Below are 17715 nucleotides of genomic sequence, written 5' to 3'. Positions count from 1 at the left end.
GCTGTACAGCACATTCAGACAGGAAGAGTTTGATTTTGATGATGGTCTTCAAACACTAATCCCAGGCTGTCCTGGTAGGCATCTGTATTGTGTTGTTGTTATCAACAGGTGGGTTGGCAAGAATCACAAGAATTTCTGTCTTGGCAAGGTTGAGATAAAGGCGGAGGTTTTTTATCCAGGCAGAGATATCTGAAAAGCAGGAAGAGATATAAGCTAATGGTGGAGTTGTCAGGCTGGAAAGACAGGTAGAGCTGCATATCATCTGTGTAGCAATGATAGGAAAGAGAACCCATGTGCCATTGTGATCAGACCCAGTCATATGTATATAAAGAATAGGAGGGGGCCAAACACTGAACCCTGAGGCACTCCAGTAGTTAGTTAATGTTATTGGACCTTGAAGGATCTGCCTGTTAGGTATGACAGCTAAGTTAGTGGAGTTCCAGTTATGCCCAGCATGAGGATGAATGGTTTTGAGTTATTTCCTGTCAGTTGCATGGTTTCAGCAACAAACCAAAGGGCAAAAAGGCGAGATTTACCCAGTGGAGCGTTTGTTTTTCCTGAAAGTCAGGACATCAGCATTACCATTGCTCCAATATCACTCCATCACGAGCATAGGCTAACATATAAAAAGAAAATTGATTTTGTCAAATAGGCCTATAATAAGACTCAGACTGATCTCAAATATAGGAAATGACAGATGTTGAGAATGAACGTGAGTGCAGAAGGTAACCTACAGTGATAATGAGCTTCCACAAGCAAATATTCATTGTGGAAATAAAAAGACTTGTGGCATGAATTACAAACTTCTCCATTCACATTGGAGAAAACAAAAAAGGGGAGTTATAGTACGTCTTTCTCCTGTTTTAGTAACCTATCGGCCTCGCAAAATTTAGGAAATTCATAAAGTCTGATAATTACGCTTGCAAATTCCCTATGGATGATGCACAAACATGTAGATTTCTATAATTGAATCCAACTGTATTTGCTGATTTGGATTAAAAAATGTCCCATAAATACTTACCAGTATAAATTGTTCAAACTTATTTGTATTTTTCTTCTTCTTTTTTTTATAAGAGTGTTGTGAACCTTAACTAAAGAAGTTACAGACGTTTAAAGTAAATTTATTGAAAGTAAAATAGTAATTAAAATAAAGTTGTTAAGAAAATGCATGATAAATGTAAAGAAAAAAAAATGCAATCATTTATTTATTTTTGTTTTGTTTGCTCTGTATTTATTTAATTCAGAGAATAATGCTTTCATATTGCTGAAGTGTTACAATTTTCTCCAAGTATTTTCTGCTTATTTATTTATTACAACTTTTTATATAAAATGAAAAGAAGAAAAATCATTGAAAGTGCTTGAGTAGAGTGATAACTGTGCACAAATGTAGCTATGGAGGAGTAAAACACAGAGCAAGTTTCTTTTGATTTAGGGTGCGAGAGAGGGGCGGACAATCTCATTTGGCCATCCTAATAGCAGTCACACTAAATGTATGACACTGCCAGAACTTCATCAGAGGCTAAAGATCATCGCAAAGGCTATTAATCGCCATCTGTGAACATGTCACACTGAACGTTGTAAGATTGCCGATTTTGCCCAAGGACGACAGAAATCCTTTAGGATTCCTGTAATTTGTCTAAGACGGCAGAATCGTGGCCAAAATAGTACAGTGTGCACCGGGCTTTAGGGATAGGGTTAGTATGGGTTAGGGTTGGTATGATTGATACAGTCATGAATATAAAGATGACATTTTATACATTATTTCTCTTTCAATTTGCATTTGGATGTAACTAATACTTGAAGTTTGTTGAATGTACTTTATATTTTTGTTTTTTCAGCTGATTTCTTGCCCATGGTTAAGACTCCCTCTGGCCTGGTGGGCGAAGAAGCTGCCAGTCTACCAGCACCAGGAGTAAAAAACCCTCTCAATGTGTCAATCAAACACCCGCTGATTGAGCTGCAGTGAGTGTCTGTGTTTATTTAGCTATCTTGCAGGTCTTTTCTGGATGTTAATAGGGATGGAGTGGGATATTTCTATTTTTTTTAAATGAAATATAGCACGCACTGGCAGCCAACGTTAGTATCTTCCAAAGTATTTGTGTTGTAATTCTCAGAATTTCTCTAGAATTATGATTTTAAGGAAGTTAGACCCCTTATTCAGGCAAAAGCATGCACAATTTCCTTATAATGGTACTCTCGCTTACGTAAGTGACCAAGCTGCAGTGCTCAAGTTGACTCATGTCTTGTGGGGGGTCTTTTAAATAGGCGAGATCAGAAATGTATGTGATCCACCCATGCAATAAACTATATTATCATCATCACAGACGTCTGATGAATTTGCATATAGCAGGGGAATTGAAGATCGCAATAAAACCCCTTTTGCAGAAACATGTACGTAGAAGTGACCAAGTGTAAATGATGCCTAATTGAAAAGCAATCCGATCTGTAAAGAAGTATGAAGTAACCACATTTAAATACCCCGATAGGAAACACGTCTGTCTCAATGAGGATGTGGGAAGGGATATTTCTGTAAATGCTATGTCTAAATAAAACAACACGAAAACACTATATTTCATAGTAATGTGCCATTTGAAAAACAAATGAATGAATTGTTATTGTGATTTATTTCTTGAATGGTGTATCTGTGTTTGTATTACAGGAATACAATGTATAGTCTGCTTTGCCGACAGTCCCAGGAAATACGAGAAAGTGTTTTCCATGTGGATGATGATCACAACCCAAGTGACACCCAAAAAACACCATCTAAAGCATCAAGTAAGCATCACCACTTCCTCACCAAAAAATTATGGTAACACGGGAGGGTAAAATCTATTATAATGATTTTTATGGATGTATGATGTGTTTATATCCATTCAAAACTTAAAAGCTCTGAAAATAACATAAAATAAGCATAAAGGTTATCCGTATGACTTGAAGGGTTTAATCCATGTCTTCTGAAGTGATACAATCGGTTTTGGGTGAGAACAGACTAAAATGTATCTCCTTATTCACTATAAATCTTGACATCAGCGGTCTCCTTGGTGCATTCATGGAGCTTGAAAGTTTTCATTTTTGAGTGAACTATTCCTTTAACATAACGTAACGTCACATAATTAACAGTCATAATCCAAGCTTATAAGTTTTATAATGTGTTCCCCCACTTTTTAGATCATTCTTATGCCCCTGCTGTAACACATAAAAATGAATCTACTTGCATTTCAAAAACGTGTGTACTTATTTCGATGTTGAAATATTTTCTCCTATCCCAGTGTAATGTGTAGAGTATGTAAAAGTATGTTCTCCCATTTTTAGGTTGATTCCCCCCAAGGTATAAACGTTGCAACATTGACTCTACCAATAGCATGAGTTTGGGGCGGGACTATATGCTTGAAAACAGTCATTAGTTTTGCAGTTCTGTTTAGTGCCAATAGTGGTGCAGAAATTACCCACTTCTCATGAACGTCCTATCTCCACAGCTTTGCCAGTCCCCACACCTGGCTCCTCTCTAACCCCAGAATCTTCTAAAGCCAGGTGTCAAAGCCTGCACGAAAACCTGCAAGGTCAGTGTCTCTCCACCGTGCCACAAAACAGGAAGAGTAGCAAAGAAAAATCCAAACCTCCGGAACTCAAGGGTGCTAATGCTTTTGAACACACGTCTCACCTTCATCAGGAGAATCTTTCACTGGCTGAGGAGGTCAAAACACAGAAGGTAAAGTGTGGACAGTAAGACTGGATATTAATTGTAGCTTTATAGCTTTAGATTCCTGCTGGATTATTGAGCAACTAAAACTTTGTTTCATTATTATGTATCATTGTGGTACGTGCAAAGACAAGCATCACTATTACTAATGCTCATTCTAAAGGTTAGGGATTTGTTCCAACCATCTAGTGATCAGAATATTATAGAGACAGGGTTCTTTTGACTTGCTTACATAATAGTAATGGGTGACTATTTGCAGACCAATTGACTATAAATAAAAAAGAGGGATAAAGGCCGACTGGAAACTGCAGTGGGACAGAGGGAGATTTACAGACAGCTGTCTGACTGCAGTCTCCAGTCGGTCTTTATCCCTCTCTGAGGTTTGATTAGCCTGATTAGGGGCCGGGTGTGTAGCGTCACGACCTGGCCCTGCCCTCCACCCTGTCGCATATATATATATATTTGAACGATCTTGATACTGATTCTTAAATCACAAATCGATCTTTTACGCTGTGCAACCCTCCACTACACTGAGAGGAAATCACTCACATTTGCAACTAAATTTCACGTTATGCAATTAAAATGTATATGCTGAATTTGGCAACTGGCTGGTAAATGTTTACAGTTCACTCACCTGTAATTGTGTAGTATAGTGGTGGAGTATTCAGCAGCGAGATCCTTTCACTGCGTGTTCACTGCACATACAAGGAATTTGTCTTGGTGACAGAAGCTTCCAGTGCACAAACAATACAACAACAAAACAGAGATAATAATAAAAAATAGAATAAAAATAAAAAGTGAACAGATAATTGAAGTACAGTATCTCAATGTAAATTCTTGCAAATAGTACAAATTATGCAATTAAACAATAAACATGTAAAAAAATATATATATGAAATATAATATCTCATTTATTGATTGAATACATTGATTTATTCATTTTAAAACATTTGACAAATTATGAAAGCAAATTTAATTAAATCAAATTTAATTTTAGTATTTTTATATCAAATTAATGTATATTTTCATATTGTACCTAGTTAGAAGGTCCCCTGTATAATTAACAGTATTATCTGTAAGATAATGAAGGTATGAATCGATATTGAATGAAATCTAATTGAAATTGGAATCTAATCTAAGATCTTGTGAATCAGAATCGAATCAGGAAATCTTTATCAATCCCCATCATTTCCTAAATTCTGTACTAAAATGTTATTTTACTATATGTTATTAAACTATATCTAATGATACACTACATATTTATATTATTATATTTTATACTATTATATTGAACACTGGTATATTATACTATTATAAAAGTTTGTTAAAGACAAAATGAAAGTAATTTTTGTTAATATTATTTTATTAAACCATAAGCAATTATATACGTATATGTTATAAACAGCATATGTTTTTATATTCAATAATATTTTATAATATTATATGTTATTATTAGGGCTGTCAATCAATTAAAAACTTTAATTACATGCTATGCCGATTAATTAATCAAATTAATTGCAATTACTCAAAAATATCAATATTTGCTAACAAAAGCCCTCTAATAAAAATAATTCAATATTTTATAAATAATTAAATTTGAGTAATTTTAACTCAAATATACCTGTAAAATAAATATAATTCAGATAATTACATTACATTATAGTTGGCAGACGAGTAAAGCTGTAGTATGTAATGTCTGCGCCACCAAATTAAATTGCAAAAATAAACATGGTTTTCAAAGCTTTCTAAAAATGCCCTCCTTCTGCCAACAAACAGACAGTCCCGTCCCCAACTCACGCCGTTGGACGTGTCAATGTTATTTTCTCTCGAGACGGGTCGCTCAAAAAACAATTGAACTTTCACAGCGCCACTGAGAGTTTTCAAGAAAATGAACCTATAAATGGCTATTTATGGTTTTCTCTGTATTTTAATACTTCAGCTTTAAACATAGTTTAGAACCAAGTCTCAAGACCCCTACATTTGGAGGAGCTCACTTTGTGTTGTCGGTAAGTGTAGTGTGTTGTAAAGATGAGTCGTTCATGAACGATTCATTCATTTTGAACAAATCTTTTATATGAATCAGGAGAACAAGTAGTCTCAGAGAGTGATTCGTTAATTTTGTCGTAGCCGCGCATGGGCAAAATTCTTGCTTGTGATTCGTTCATTTGACGCAGGTACAGCTGAATAGGCTCTGTACAGGAAACCGAATTGATTAGTTCAATCCTCCCGAGTCTTCGGGTATGAGTCTTTCGTTCATTTGACACGTGACAGCTCCATAGGTACCCATGGGATCTGTACAAGAAACAAGGTACAAGACGTTCATTGACAGATGCATGGGCTCTGTATTGCAAACGAAGTTACTTTATACCTCCCAATTTAATACTCCCAACAAGTGGTTTGTGATGCTTTATTTTTGCCCTTACAGTTTCACTAAGTGTTTCTGGTCTATAATTTTAGCTTCTTTATTTCATGCAATTCATAACTATGTGAATATTTCTGTCATGATGTTTTTTTTTTACCCATAACATTGAATCTGGCAATAAAGAGTAATGTTTTAAACTTTGTATGACTTTTATCTTCTCATCAGAATATATCATAGACTACAAGGGCTAGTGGAAAACCCCATCCCCTCATTATTTATTTATTTATTTTTATGTTCTTGTTGGGAACTGTTGAGCCAAATCAAATATGCCTTACAGAATTTCCCTTTGAATTTACTGATATTTACCTAAGATCATTTTACTTTAATTTTACACTTGGGGAAAATACTGTGTCAACACTTCCTGCATTAAATACATGAATCAAATTAATCGTGGCAATTCTTATGATTTTAAAATGTCATTTATTGCCATACTGACATTCACTGATCACGATACGGACAACTACAACACACTGACTGTGAGCTGTAAATAAAAAAATGATGAAAAAAGACCAGTAATTGAACGAGTGCGGACCTATTAATGGTCACTTGACAAATGAACGAAGATCTGAAGACGGACTGGGGAGGTGAACTAATCAATTCTATTTCCTGTACAGAGCCCACACGGCTCTCACATGACAAATTAATGAAAGACTTGTACCCAAATACCGACTCGGGACTTGAACTAATCGATTCTGTTTCCTGTGGAGCTTGTGCGGCTGTCACGTGACAAATGAATGAAATTACTTGAATAAAGATTCGTTCATTTTGCTGAACGAGACCCAAAGATCCATGTCAGTAAATAGATCTGATCGTCCCATCACTGGTGTGTTGCCTGTACAGCTTACTGCCCCCTGCTGAATGAGACTTGTAAAAACATAAAGGTTGTACTTCAGCTAAAATTGCTTTGTTATTTTCAATTTTATATAATTAATTGCACTGAATTAATGTGGTAAATCAACAGCCCTATTTATTATATGGTGTGTAAAGGGCATTTAGGTGTGTAAAGAGCAGCTGTCTAATATTAAAATGTTTGATCAGGAGTTGGTGGTGCTGTTACATAAGGTGGTGGAAGCTGCCCAGCTGGAAAAGTGCACCTTTGCTCAGTTTCTAGCAGCTGAGGGCGAGCAGGAACGGCTGGAGCTCCTCAGACACGGCGAGCGGCGTATGGCCAAAATGCAACACCATATAGAGTCCCTGCAGCTGGAGAACGAGACTCTACAGAGGGACCTGAGTCAGCGGGATGCACATGTTGCTGAGCTCCAGGAGAGCGTGCAGCTCCTGATGCAGAAGAACCAGGCCAAACAGGAAGTCATCCTCAAGCTATCTGAGAAGCTGGCAGCCTGCGATGCCAACCAGCAAAGCACCAATGGATTGAAGTCAGAGACCTTTAAACATCTAGCTTTGGAGAATGAGAATTTGAAAGTGAGATAATGTTTGTAGAACCTTTTTTCTAGTTCGTTCTCAAGTGTCTTGGTACCGATCATGACACCAAATTTGAATATGCAATTGTAGATTTGAGAACTGACATTTCAGTCTGTTCCTCACACAAAGCTATTGTTTGGCTTCAGCAGACTTGTAATACAGCACACAAGTCATAATGCCTGCAGTTATGCTGCTTTTATGTTGACATTTTTGGAGATTGATAGCCCCTGGTGACCTTTCACTTTCATTGTATGGAATAAAGCAACATGCACATTCTGCTAAACATACCATTTTGGGGTTTATGTAAGAAAGAAAATCCAACACATTTGGAACAACATTAGAGGCGTAGACAATGACAGAGTTTTCCTTTTGAGGTGAACTATGAATTTTCTAAGTTGTGTGTCAGTCTGAAAAAAATTGAAAATCAATGCTGTAAATGTGCAAAATTTATGATCCAACCTTTTTATGCATGCTGAACCTCTTACTGTAAATGCAATCATAATCCCATTGGTTGCTATTTGTTTCAGGATGATTTGAAGGCATATACAATTCAGAACAAGTTCCTGAACTCAGAGATCTACCAGCTGACAACACTATGGCGGAAAAGCTCAGAGCAAGAGAAAAGTCTGATGCTAAAGGTGAAATTATTACTTACTATTCTATACTCTTACTTGAAATAGAATAATCTCTGTTGTGTTATGGCTGGAGATGTTGCTATAATCACTGAGCCTTCGAACAATCGCTGTATTTCTTGTCAAAACATTGCATCATTCAATGCATCGCATAACTCACTCAAGTTGTGTAGGGTAAATTTAGTCAGTCTTCAATGTCCCCTGGGACTCACAAAGTCATGTTGGAGGATAATCTTTGGGATCTTTACTGTGTGTGTTAGTGTGCTGTCCTGGAGGCCAGTAACTGTCAGATGGAGAGCAGGTATCTGGGAATCCTTCAGAAGCTTCAGCAGAGTAAGGAACTGAATTCAGAGCAGAGAGAGGAAGTTAAGAAGGTGATTAAGGATTCGGTTCAGGCAGATCTGAACACTGCCATCAAGCTAAATCCCATCAGGTAAACACAGTTACCTCTATGCCTGAAATCTTAACGTTTTGTTGGAAATGGCTAGCTGAAGTTCACAGCAGACATCTTCAGATTATTAAAACATGGTGTGGCTTAGTGGTTAAAGATTTGGGCTGCTAAACCAAAGGTTGTAGGCTGAAAACTCTAAAAAAGTTGAACTTACAGCACTATAGAGTGCAACAGTGCCCACCCACTTTTTTCAGCCATCTTGGTTCTCAATTTTTCCCATTCATTTTTTCCATAAGGATTTCATAGAGTCCTTCATAAAAGAGTACTAAGCTAAGAATCAATTCATCCAGCTCCAAAGTTAATCATAATATCACAACTTGTTTAAGTTGTTTAAGCCAAAAAAGGATTTGAAATTCGGACAAAACGACAAAGGTATAAGACTCTGTATTTAACATTAATCCCACGAGTGTTGTTATCGAAAATTAAAAAAAATTGGAAAAATATAAAACTATTGATTTAAAGTTGTTGATAAAGTATAGAAACAATATATATAAATATATTCAAATTAGTAATGATTTTTCATTGTTAATCGCGATTAATCGCTGATTTCTAAAGTGCTGAAATGTGACTATATATATATATATATATATATATATATATATATACATCTATATATACATCTATATATTTATTTTTTATTACTTCATAGGGAAAAAACTATTTGTAACAATAATGTTTTTTCAAACTAATCATTAATCATAAAACGTTAACATTAAATGGGAGGTTAACTAATTGAAATATCTAGCCCCCACAGTTTGCAATTTCATTGCAATGCACTTTAAACCTCTTAAACCCTCATTCTCCACAATATTAATAGTGGTTATCCACTTTCCAACAGCAATTGTGAAGCTGCATTTACATGATTTGCTGCTTTGAACTCCACATGAAAAGCGCTTGCAGAAAACGTCTTGTTTAGCTTTTAGCACTGTCCTCGTAATGATACTTCATCCAAATTGTCTATAACGTGACACAGGGTAAATGCTGATGCATCACTCCAGCAGGTCACATGAATGGGAATTATCACAGGCCCATATCGGTTAAGATGCCCTTCCTCCATCACTTGCTCGTTGAAATTGAATCGCTGTTGTGTGTGTGTTTGTGGTGTGTGTGTGTGTCAGTGTAATAATCCCCAGACACATCACAAAGGTTTTGCCCTATTCCAACCAGTGTTAAGAACTCACTTGGAACTTGGAGCTGAATGAATTATCAAAATCTATTGTGAAAATTGGTAAATGCGTTAATTGCGATTTTAAGAAAAAACCTATTATTTAAATTAATCGCATGCCACGTTATTTTTTGATAGCTCTAATAAATATATAGTAAAATAGTGAGTTTTCTATTATTTCGAACAATTTTTATCTCTACTTTTCAGTATTTAATTGATTAAATTTTTCTGTTTGTCCTCACACTAACAATTCACAATCTTCCGCAGTGATTACGATGAGTTTGGCTTTAAAATTGCCATAGACTACAAAGCTGAGGACCTTAAACTCCTTGCTAAGATTCAGGCCCTGGAGATCCGATCCCAAAACCTGCTGAAGCAAGAGGAATGCGACGGGCCCTTGTTGGCTCGCTGCACTCAGCTGCTGTTTGGACGTCCTGAAGAGGAGCTTTCCTCATCACCAGAACTGAAGAGTCTCCTCCGGACAGGATTACCACGAGAGTACCGTGCCAAGGTGTGGCATTTTATGATACATACTAGAACTAGAGAATATAGAGAGCGTTATCCTGACCGCTATCAGGAACTGTGTGAAAAGAGTAGAACCTCTCCTCACCTGGTGCCTAGACAGATTCAGCTGGACCTGGATCGCACGCTGACCAACAATCAACACTTCTCTCCTTCAAGCTCTTTGATTACACAGCTGGAAAGAGTGCTGCAGGCCTTCTCATGGCAAAAGCCCACCGTCGGATACGTCCAGGGACTCAACAGGTATTTAGAATCCCAATACTGAACACAAACATCCTCTTAAACAATGTTATAATATAACTTATGCAGTTGGTAATTGGTGCAGAGCCCACAATAGAAGTGAGAGAGAGAGAATTGTTATTACTTCTCAGTCCTTTAATAAGCTCTTTATTGGGGAATTGACTTTGGATGTACAATAAAAACATGTTGCAAAAAACAGTCTAATGTTGTCAGGTTCAGCAACAAAAACTACCCAATTTTCTCAGATTCACCTTAAAACCAAATTATAAAAATGTCTGAATCTAAATCTTAAATGCAAATGTTTAATCTAAATGTAAATCTTAAATAAAATGTATACATTTTTCAGGATCTGAGTCACAGTCTGTCTCCCTCGTGTTTCCTAAGACTCTTATTTTGAAGTGTTTCCCCCGGACAATGTTTCCCATCATGCACTGCCCTCATCACTACCACCTGTTCCCCATTGTTCTCACCTGTTTCCATTCCCTCATTAGCCTGTGTGTGTGTGTGTGTGCGTGCCTGCGTGTGTGCGTCGTGCGTGCGCGCGTGCGTGCGTGCGTGCGTTCGTTTTGTTGATTATCAGGCAAGGTTGTACATATTTTTGGTAAACACAAATTTTATATTGCCCCAATTGACTGGTTTGGTTGAACAATGGCAAACACTATAAAAAAAAATCTGAATGCTTAACAAAGCACAAAAAGGCAGAATATGTAGTAAAACAAGAACAGACGTTGACATTGTCAGGATTTTTACAGTGTCGACAGGAAAGCCTGGCTTCCGTTGTCAACTCTTCCTATTACAAATAAGTGTTAACAAAGTTGATGTTATCCAGACTTGTGTTTAGTTACTTGCTAAAAGTTACTGGCCAGATAGTCAAGAGAGGGGGTTGTTGGGGTGTTTGGGCAATCTATTTTGGAAACAATCATCATTTTTGCAAGTCTATTTGGTGCCGCTAGTGAGGTTGAAATTATACATATACCTTTACAATTTTTAGATGAGGTCAATCTACATTGTAAGTGATGTCTGCTTTATCCACCATAGTGACTACAGATGAAAACCTTTTAAAGCATCATCATGGGATATACTGACATCTTGTGGTCATCTATTGATTAGCCACTTTCTGAACTTGGCATTTTGCATAGCAAATAATAGTCCTAAAAGTGTATACACCCATAATCTAAATCAATGTTAAATAACACCATCTATGCCTTTGTAAACAGACTGGCAGCCATTGCACTGCTGGTGCTGCAGAAAGAAGAAGACGCCTTCTGGTGCCTGGTAGCGATTGTGGAGTACATCATGCCTCACGATTATTACACTAAAGACCTGCTGGGTTGTCAGGTATCAACTCTTTCTTAGGAAATCTGTAGTGGTTAACAGATATGTTTTTTTAAATGGGAAATTCCGATATCTGAATGGTATGGTGGTTGTTGTAATGCCAGTATATAAATACAAATGAATTAATTAAATGTAACTTTGTTTTATAATTTTTAGTACTCATAATTCACACAATTGTCTAAATACTTGATGTGCCACTACTTTTATATACTGTGTATTTATATATACAGTGGGTACGGAAAGTATTCAGACCCCCTTAAATTTTTCACTCTTTGTTATATTGCAGCCATTTGCTAAAATCATTTAAGTTCATTTTTTCCCTCATTATTGTACACACAGCACCCCATATTGACAGAAAAACACAGAATTGTTGACATTTTTGCACATTTATTAAAAAAGAAAAACTGAAATATCACATGGTCCTAAGTATACAGACCCTTTGCTGTGACACTCATATATTTAACTCAGGTGCTGTCCATTTCTTCTGATCATCCTTGAGATGGTTCTACACCTTCAATTGAGTCCAGCTGTGTTTGATTATACTGATTGGACTTGATTAGGAAAGCCACACACCTGTCTATATAAGACCTTACAGCTCACAGTGCATGTCAGAGCAAATGAGAATCATGAGGTCAAAGGAACTGCCTGAAGAGCTCAGAGACAGAATTGTGGCAAGGCACAGATCTGGCCAAGGTTACAAAAAATTTCTGCTGCCCTTAAGGTTCATAAGAGCACAGTGGCCTCCATAATCCTTAAATGGAAGACGTTTGGGACGACCAGAACCCTTCCTAGAGCTGGCCGTCCGGCCAAACTGAGCTATCGGGGGAGAAGAGCCTTGGTGAGAGAGGTAAAGAAGAACCCAAAGATCACTGTGGCTGAGCTCCAGAGATGCAGTCGGGAGATGGGAGAAAGTTGTAGTAAGTCAACCATCACTGCAGCCATTCACCAGTCGGGGCTTTATGGCAGAGTGGCCCGACGGAAGCCTCTCCTCAGTGCAAGACACATGAAAGCCTGCATGGAGTTTGCTAAAAACACCTGAAGGACTCCAAGATGGTGATAAATGAGATTCTCTGGTCTGATGAGACCAAGATAGAACTATTTGGCCTTAATTCTAAGCGGTATGTGTGGAGAAAACCAGGCACTGCTCATCACCTGTCCAATACAGTCTCAACAGTGAAGCATGGTGGTGGCAGCATCATGCTGTGGGGGTGTTTTTCAGCTGCAGGGACAGGACGACTGGTTGCAATCGAGGGAAAGATGAATGCGGCCAAGTACAGGGATATCCTGGACGAAAACCTTCTCCAGAGTGCTCTGGACCTCAGACTGGGCCGAAGGTTCACCTTCCAACAAGACAATGACCCTAAGCACACCGCTAAAATAACGAAGGAGTGGCTTCACAACAACTCCGTGACTGTTCTTGAATGGCCCAGCCAGAGCCCTGACTTCAACCCAATTGAGCATCTCTGGAGAGACCTGAAAATGGCTGTCCACCAACGTTTACCATCCAACCTGACAGAACTGGAGAGGATCTGCAAGGAGGAATGGCAGAGGATACCCAAATCCAGATGTGAAAAACTTGTTGCATCTTTCCCAAAAAGACTCATGGCTGTATTGGATCAAAAGGGTGCTTCTACTAAATACTGAACAAAGGGTCTGAATACTTAGGACCATGTGATATTTCAGTTTTTCTTTTTTAATAAATGTGCAAAAATGTCAACAATTCTGTGTTTTTCTGTCAATATGGGGTGCTGTGTGTACAATGAGGAAAAAAAATGAACTTAAATGATTTTAGCAAATGGCTGCAATATAACAAAGAGTGAAAAATTTAAGGGGGTCTGAATACTTTCCGTACCCACTGTATATATAAATATATACACCGATCATCCACAACATTAAAACCACCTGCCTAATATTGTGTAGTGCCACCAAAACAGCAACAACCCACATCTCAGTATAGCACTCTGAGATTATGTTCTTCTTACCACAATTGTACAGAGCGGTAATCTGAGTTACCATAGACTTTTTTTCTCCATTCTGATGGTTGATGTGAACATTAACTGAAGCTCCTGACCCGTATCTGAATGATTTTATCCACTGCTGTCACATTGGCTGATTAGATAATCGCATGGATGATTGTTGGTGTCAGATGGGCTGGTTTGAGTGTTTCTGTAACTGCTGATCTCCTGGGATTTTCACATACAACAGTCTCTAGAATTTAAAGTTAACTCAGATAACCGCTCTGTATAATTGTAGTGAGAAGAATATCATCTCCGAATGCTATTCTTAAATGCGGGTTGGAGCTGTTTTTGCAGCATGAGGGACATACGCAATATCTCATATATATATATATATATAATGTTTCTCATCTTCCTTTTGCTGCAGGCAGATCAGCGTGTGTTTAAGGACCTCATGTGGGAAAAGCTGCCTCGACTTATGGCCCATCTGGAAGCACAGAGAGTAGACGTGTCACTCATTACCGTTGAATGGTTCCTGGTTTTGTTTGTGGAGAGTTTGCCCAGCCGCATACTGTTTAAAATATGGGATGCCTTCCTGTATGAGGGCACCAAGGTAACAAACCTTTCTTGGAAATATGTTTATTTCATTGCTAGTGTCACAAACATTCAGAGTTTTTGGGTCAGGTCATATTTTAAATGTCAAAAACTGGATGTCAAAATTTTGGAGGGTGAAATGAAGAGGGAATAATGAGATAAACCCACATTTACCATCATTGTATAAAACAGAAGACAACCCTAAAGTTCAAATACAGTACAATGATGTATTTATTTTCACAGGTGATATTTCGGTATGCATTGGCTCTGTTCAAATACAGAGAGGAGCACATCTTAAAGATCCATGATAGTGTTGAGATGTACCAGTACCTCCGTCTCTTTCCCAATACCATTGCAGATGGAAGGTGAGATGAAATGTATAAAATGGGAGAACTGATTGAGAGAGAAAGAAAAAGAAAACGCTATTATACTTTAATAGGAGCGTAAAATGACAATATTAAAGCAACAACGACTGGGGAAAAAAGTCTGTTTATATTATGCATTCTAAATGTATTCTTAAAACATTACAAAGATATTCATAATACATATTGTAATTCATTAGATGTTTTCATAAACAACTGTATTTACAGTTATGCTATAATAGTTCATTTTTTAAAGGTATTATGAGAGTATAATAGAGGATAAACTATATAAAAAGTATTATAATACTCCTATTATTAGTATACAAATATAAATACATTAGAATAATTATAATGAATTATAACTCTGGTAATTTATTTAGGATAACATACAAATGGTGTGCATTATAAGGTATTATGAATGCTTTTTATAAACAGTCTACATATAAAGTGTCACTAACTACATAGATCAGCTCTGCTTGTCTGCTTTAATTTCTCATTTTCTGTCCCTTTTGCTCTTCCATCCATGTTAAAGGAAGCTGTTGCTGGTGTTGACAGCTATTTCTGCCATAGACATCAGCATATATAATTCATTGAGCCATGAAACAAAGAATCTTGTATGTGTGTATGAGAATGCAGCACTCGCACACAGAGGAACTGAATATGGGTCAATTGACTCTATGCTGCGGCTGTTTTAAAACTTTAAATGATGCCCCTTGGCACTGCAAGCATGCACCTGCTTTCTGTTTCTAGTGCATGTCATTGTTTCAAAACACTTTACACTTTTAAAGAACTTAAATATAGGCTTCATTTTCTTTGACAAGAAATAGATTTCTTTGCATTACGGTAATGAAAGTTGGGCAAAACCTGCTTAATTTATGCTAAATTAGCATCACAATGTTTAAGATTGTTAATAGTCTTACAAACAAGCTTAATTTTTTTATGTCAAGATTGAGATTTTTGCATTACGATGAGAATATTTAAAAAAAAAATTACTGTAATGAAAGATGGGCAAAAGCCACTTTTATTTAAAAAAAATAGGCTTTTAGACAAGAGATTATTTAATTACAGTAATGACAATTGGGCAAAACGTGATTGTCACAAAATTAATGTCGCTATGCAACACTTAAAAACAAGTGTAATCTTTTATGACAAGAACTAGATTTCTGCATTACGGTAATGAGAAATTTGTTTCGTTTTTTGGATTACGGTAATAAAAATTGGGTGAAACATACTTTACTAATGTATAAATACAAATATTTTTTATGGTCATCATTTTCTTTAACAAGAATGAGATTTTTGCATTACGGTAGTAAACAATTCGGGAAACCATGCTTAATTGTCACAAAATTAATGTCACAATGCAAAACATTTTTAATGGTCTAAAAAATAGCCTTAATGCTCTTTAACAAGAATGAGATATGTGCATTACGGTGATGAAAATGTGATACATTTTTTAATAAACGATCCAGAATTTTTTTTCTTGAAACATATAATTTCTTATTTCTTTCTGATGATCCTGGAATAAAATATAACCCAGGTATGTACTTAAGGTTTCATGAGATTAATCCTCATGTTTACTAAACAATCCCTATCCTATCTTCTGTCCACAGGAAGCTTACGAGCATTGCTTTCAATGACATGAACCCACTTCCCATGAAGCTGCTGCGGAACCGGCGCGCTGTGCATATGGAACGCCTCCGTGCAGAGATGAAAGAGCTGGAGAATTTGCAAAAAGCATACGAAGCTGAACATGTCCAGTGCAAAGAAAAAGAGCTGGATACACTGGCCAGTGAAGATGACGAGGATGTATAAAATGTCAGAAAATAAGATCTTTTTACAGAAAAAGCCTTGAATGCTGAAAAAGAAACACTACTTAAAGGGACAGTTCACAAAGAAATTTCAATTCTGTCAACATTTACTCAACCTCATGTTGTTCCAAACCCATTTGACTTTTTTTTTTCTTGTTTAATGATTGTTTATTTTGGGGGTGAACACAATGCACAAATGGTCAATTTTAAGACTTTATCAGTAGGGGGCTGAAGAAAGCTGCACTGTTCTCAGAATTGGGCATTTTGAGGGCCTATGATTTGCACTGACCCCTTAGTATGTTGTATTTAAACCCACAGCAAATGATTTTGTACTACACTGCTACTGTATATAAGACAAGCATGCAAGCTTGTAGTAATTACAAACTGATGACACGCTGATGATCAAGTCTGGGAGACTAGCATGCATATTATAAATGTTGTTTTTTTCCCCCACATCAATTTATTCATGTTTGATCCAAAGCCTGCTTAAAAAGCTGACACACCTGAAGAAACATTGTCCTTTTTTCTCCATTTTATTACTTTAAAAAAGGATACAATTGAAATCATAAATATAAAAATCAAACAAATCAACAAAAACTTAGTTCAATGTTACAAACAACTTTACTTCAGGTAAGAGCTAATAGTAATATCACATCAGATGAGTAAAATGATGTATTGCCTATCAATAACTGTATCTGATGACAGAAACGGCCCATTCCCCCTGTGTGACAAGAAGAGAAGCAGTTTCCCAAAATGAAGAGGAGAAATACTCACAATCTCATCTGGAAAAAAAGAAAGACAGTGGCTTGTCGCATAATAAAGCTATTGTTCTATCCATGTTAAGTCACATTTATTCTAATGCCAAACAGTTCACATTCCTACAAAAATGGCTCATTGTTTTAAAGAGTTAGAAAAGTCCCAGGTCAGGAGCATGCAAGTAATCTAAGTGTGTGTGTGCAGTGGTTATGGGTTTTGCTAGTTTGGCTCTGTCTCGTTCTAATACACACTCACAAGCCTATAGCTTTATGTCACAGCTGTTACTGTGATTTATAAAAGTAATGTTAAAAAAAGGCTGTGACAAAATCAGCTAAAAGGGTTTCAACCAGG

The 17715-nt window shown here is 36.8% G+C and overlaps 1 protein-coding gene across 1 annotated transcript in view; it reads left to right on the top strand.

Moving 5' to 3' along the window:
- tbc1d2 (TBC1 domain family, member 2) overlaps positions 1-17445 on the top strand; it is a 30751-nt gene extending 13306 nt beyond the window's left edge. The window contains exons 4-14 of the mRNA XM_052150214.1: positions 1839-1962; positions 2660-2775; positions 3477-3709; positions 7161-7544; positions 8072-8182; positions 8437-8609; positions 10060-10557; positions 11772-11892; positions 14272-14457; positions 14682-14803; positions 16411-17445. Of these exons, the coding sequence (XP_052006174.1) occupies positions 1839-1962; positions 2660-2775; positions 3477-3709; positions 7161-7544; positions 8072-8182; positions 8437-8609; positions 10060-10557; positions 11772-11892; positions 14272-14457; positions 14682-14803; positions 16411-16612 (2270 nt within the window). The 3' untranslated portion in view covers positions 16613-17445. The remainder of the gene's footprint in view (positions 1-1838; positions 1963-2659; positions 2776-3476; positions 3710-7160; positions 7545-8071; positions 8183-8436; positions 8610-10059; positions 10558-11771; positions 11893-14271; positions 14458-14681; positions 14804-16410) is intronic.
- The last annotated feature ends 270 nt before the right edge of the window (positions 17446-17715 follow it).

This window comes from Xyrauchen texanus, chromosome 19 (assembly GCF_025860055.1).
Source record: "Xyrauchen texanus isolate HMW12.3.18 chromosome 19, RBS_HiC_50CHRs, whole genome shotgun sequence".
NCBI lineage: Eukaryota > Metazoa > Chordata > Actinopteri > Cypriniformes > Catostomidae > Xyrauchen > Xyrauchen texanus.
The sequence above is the reverse complement of the archived record's forward strand: the minus strand, read 5'-3'. Positions and strand labels throughout refer to the sequence as shown.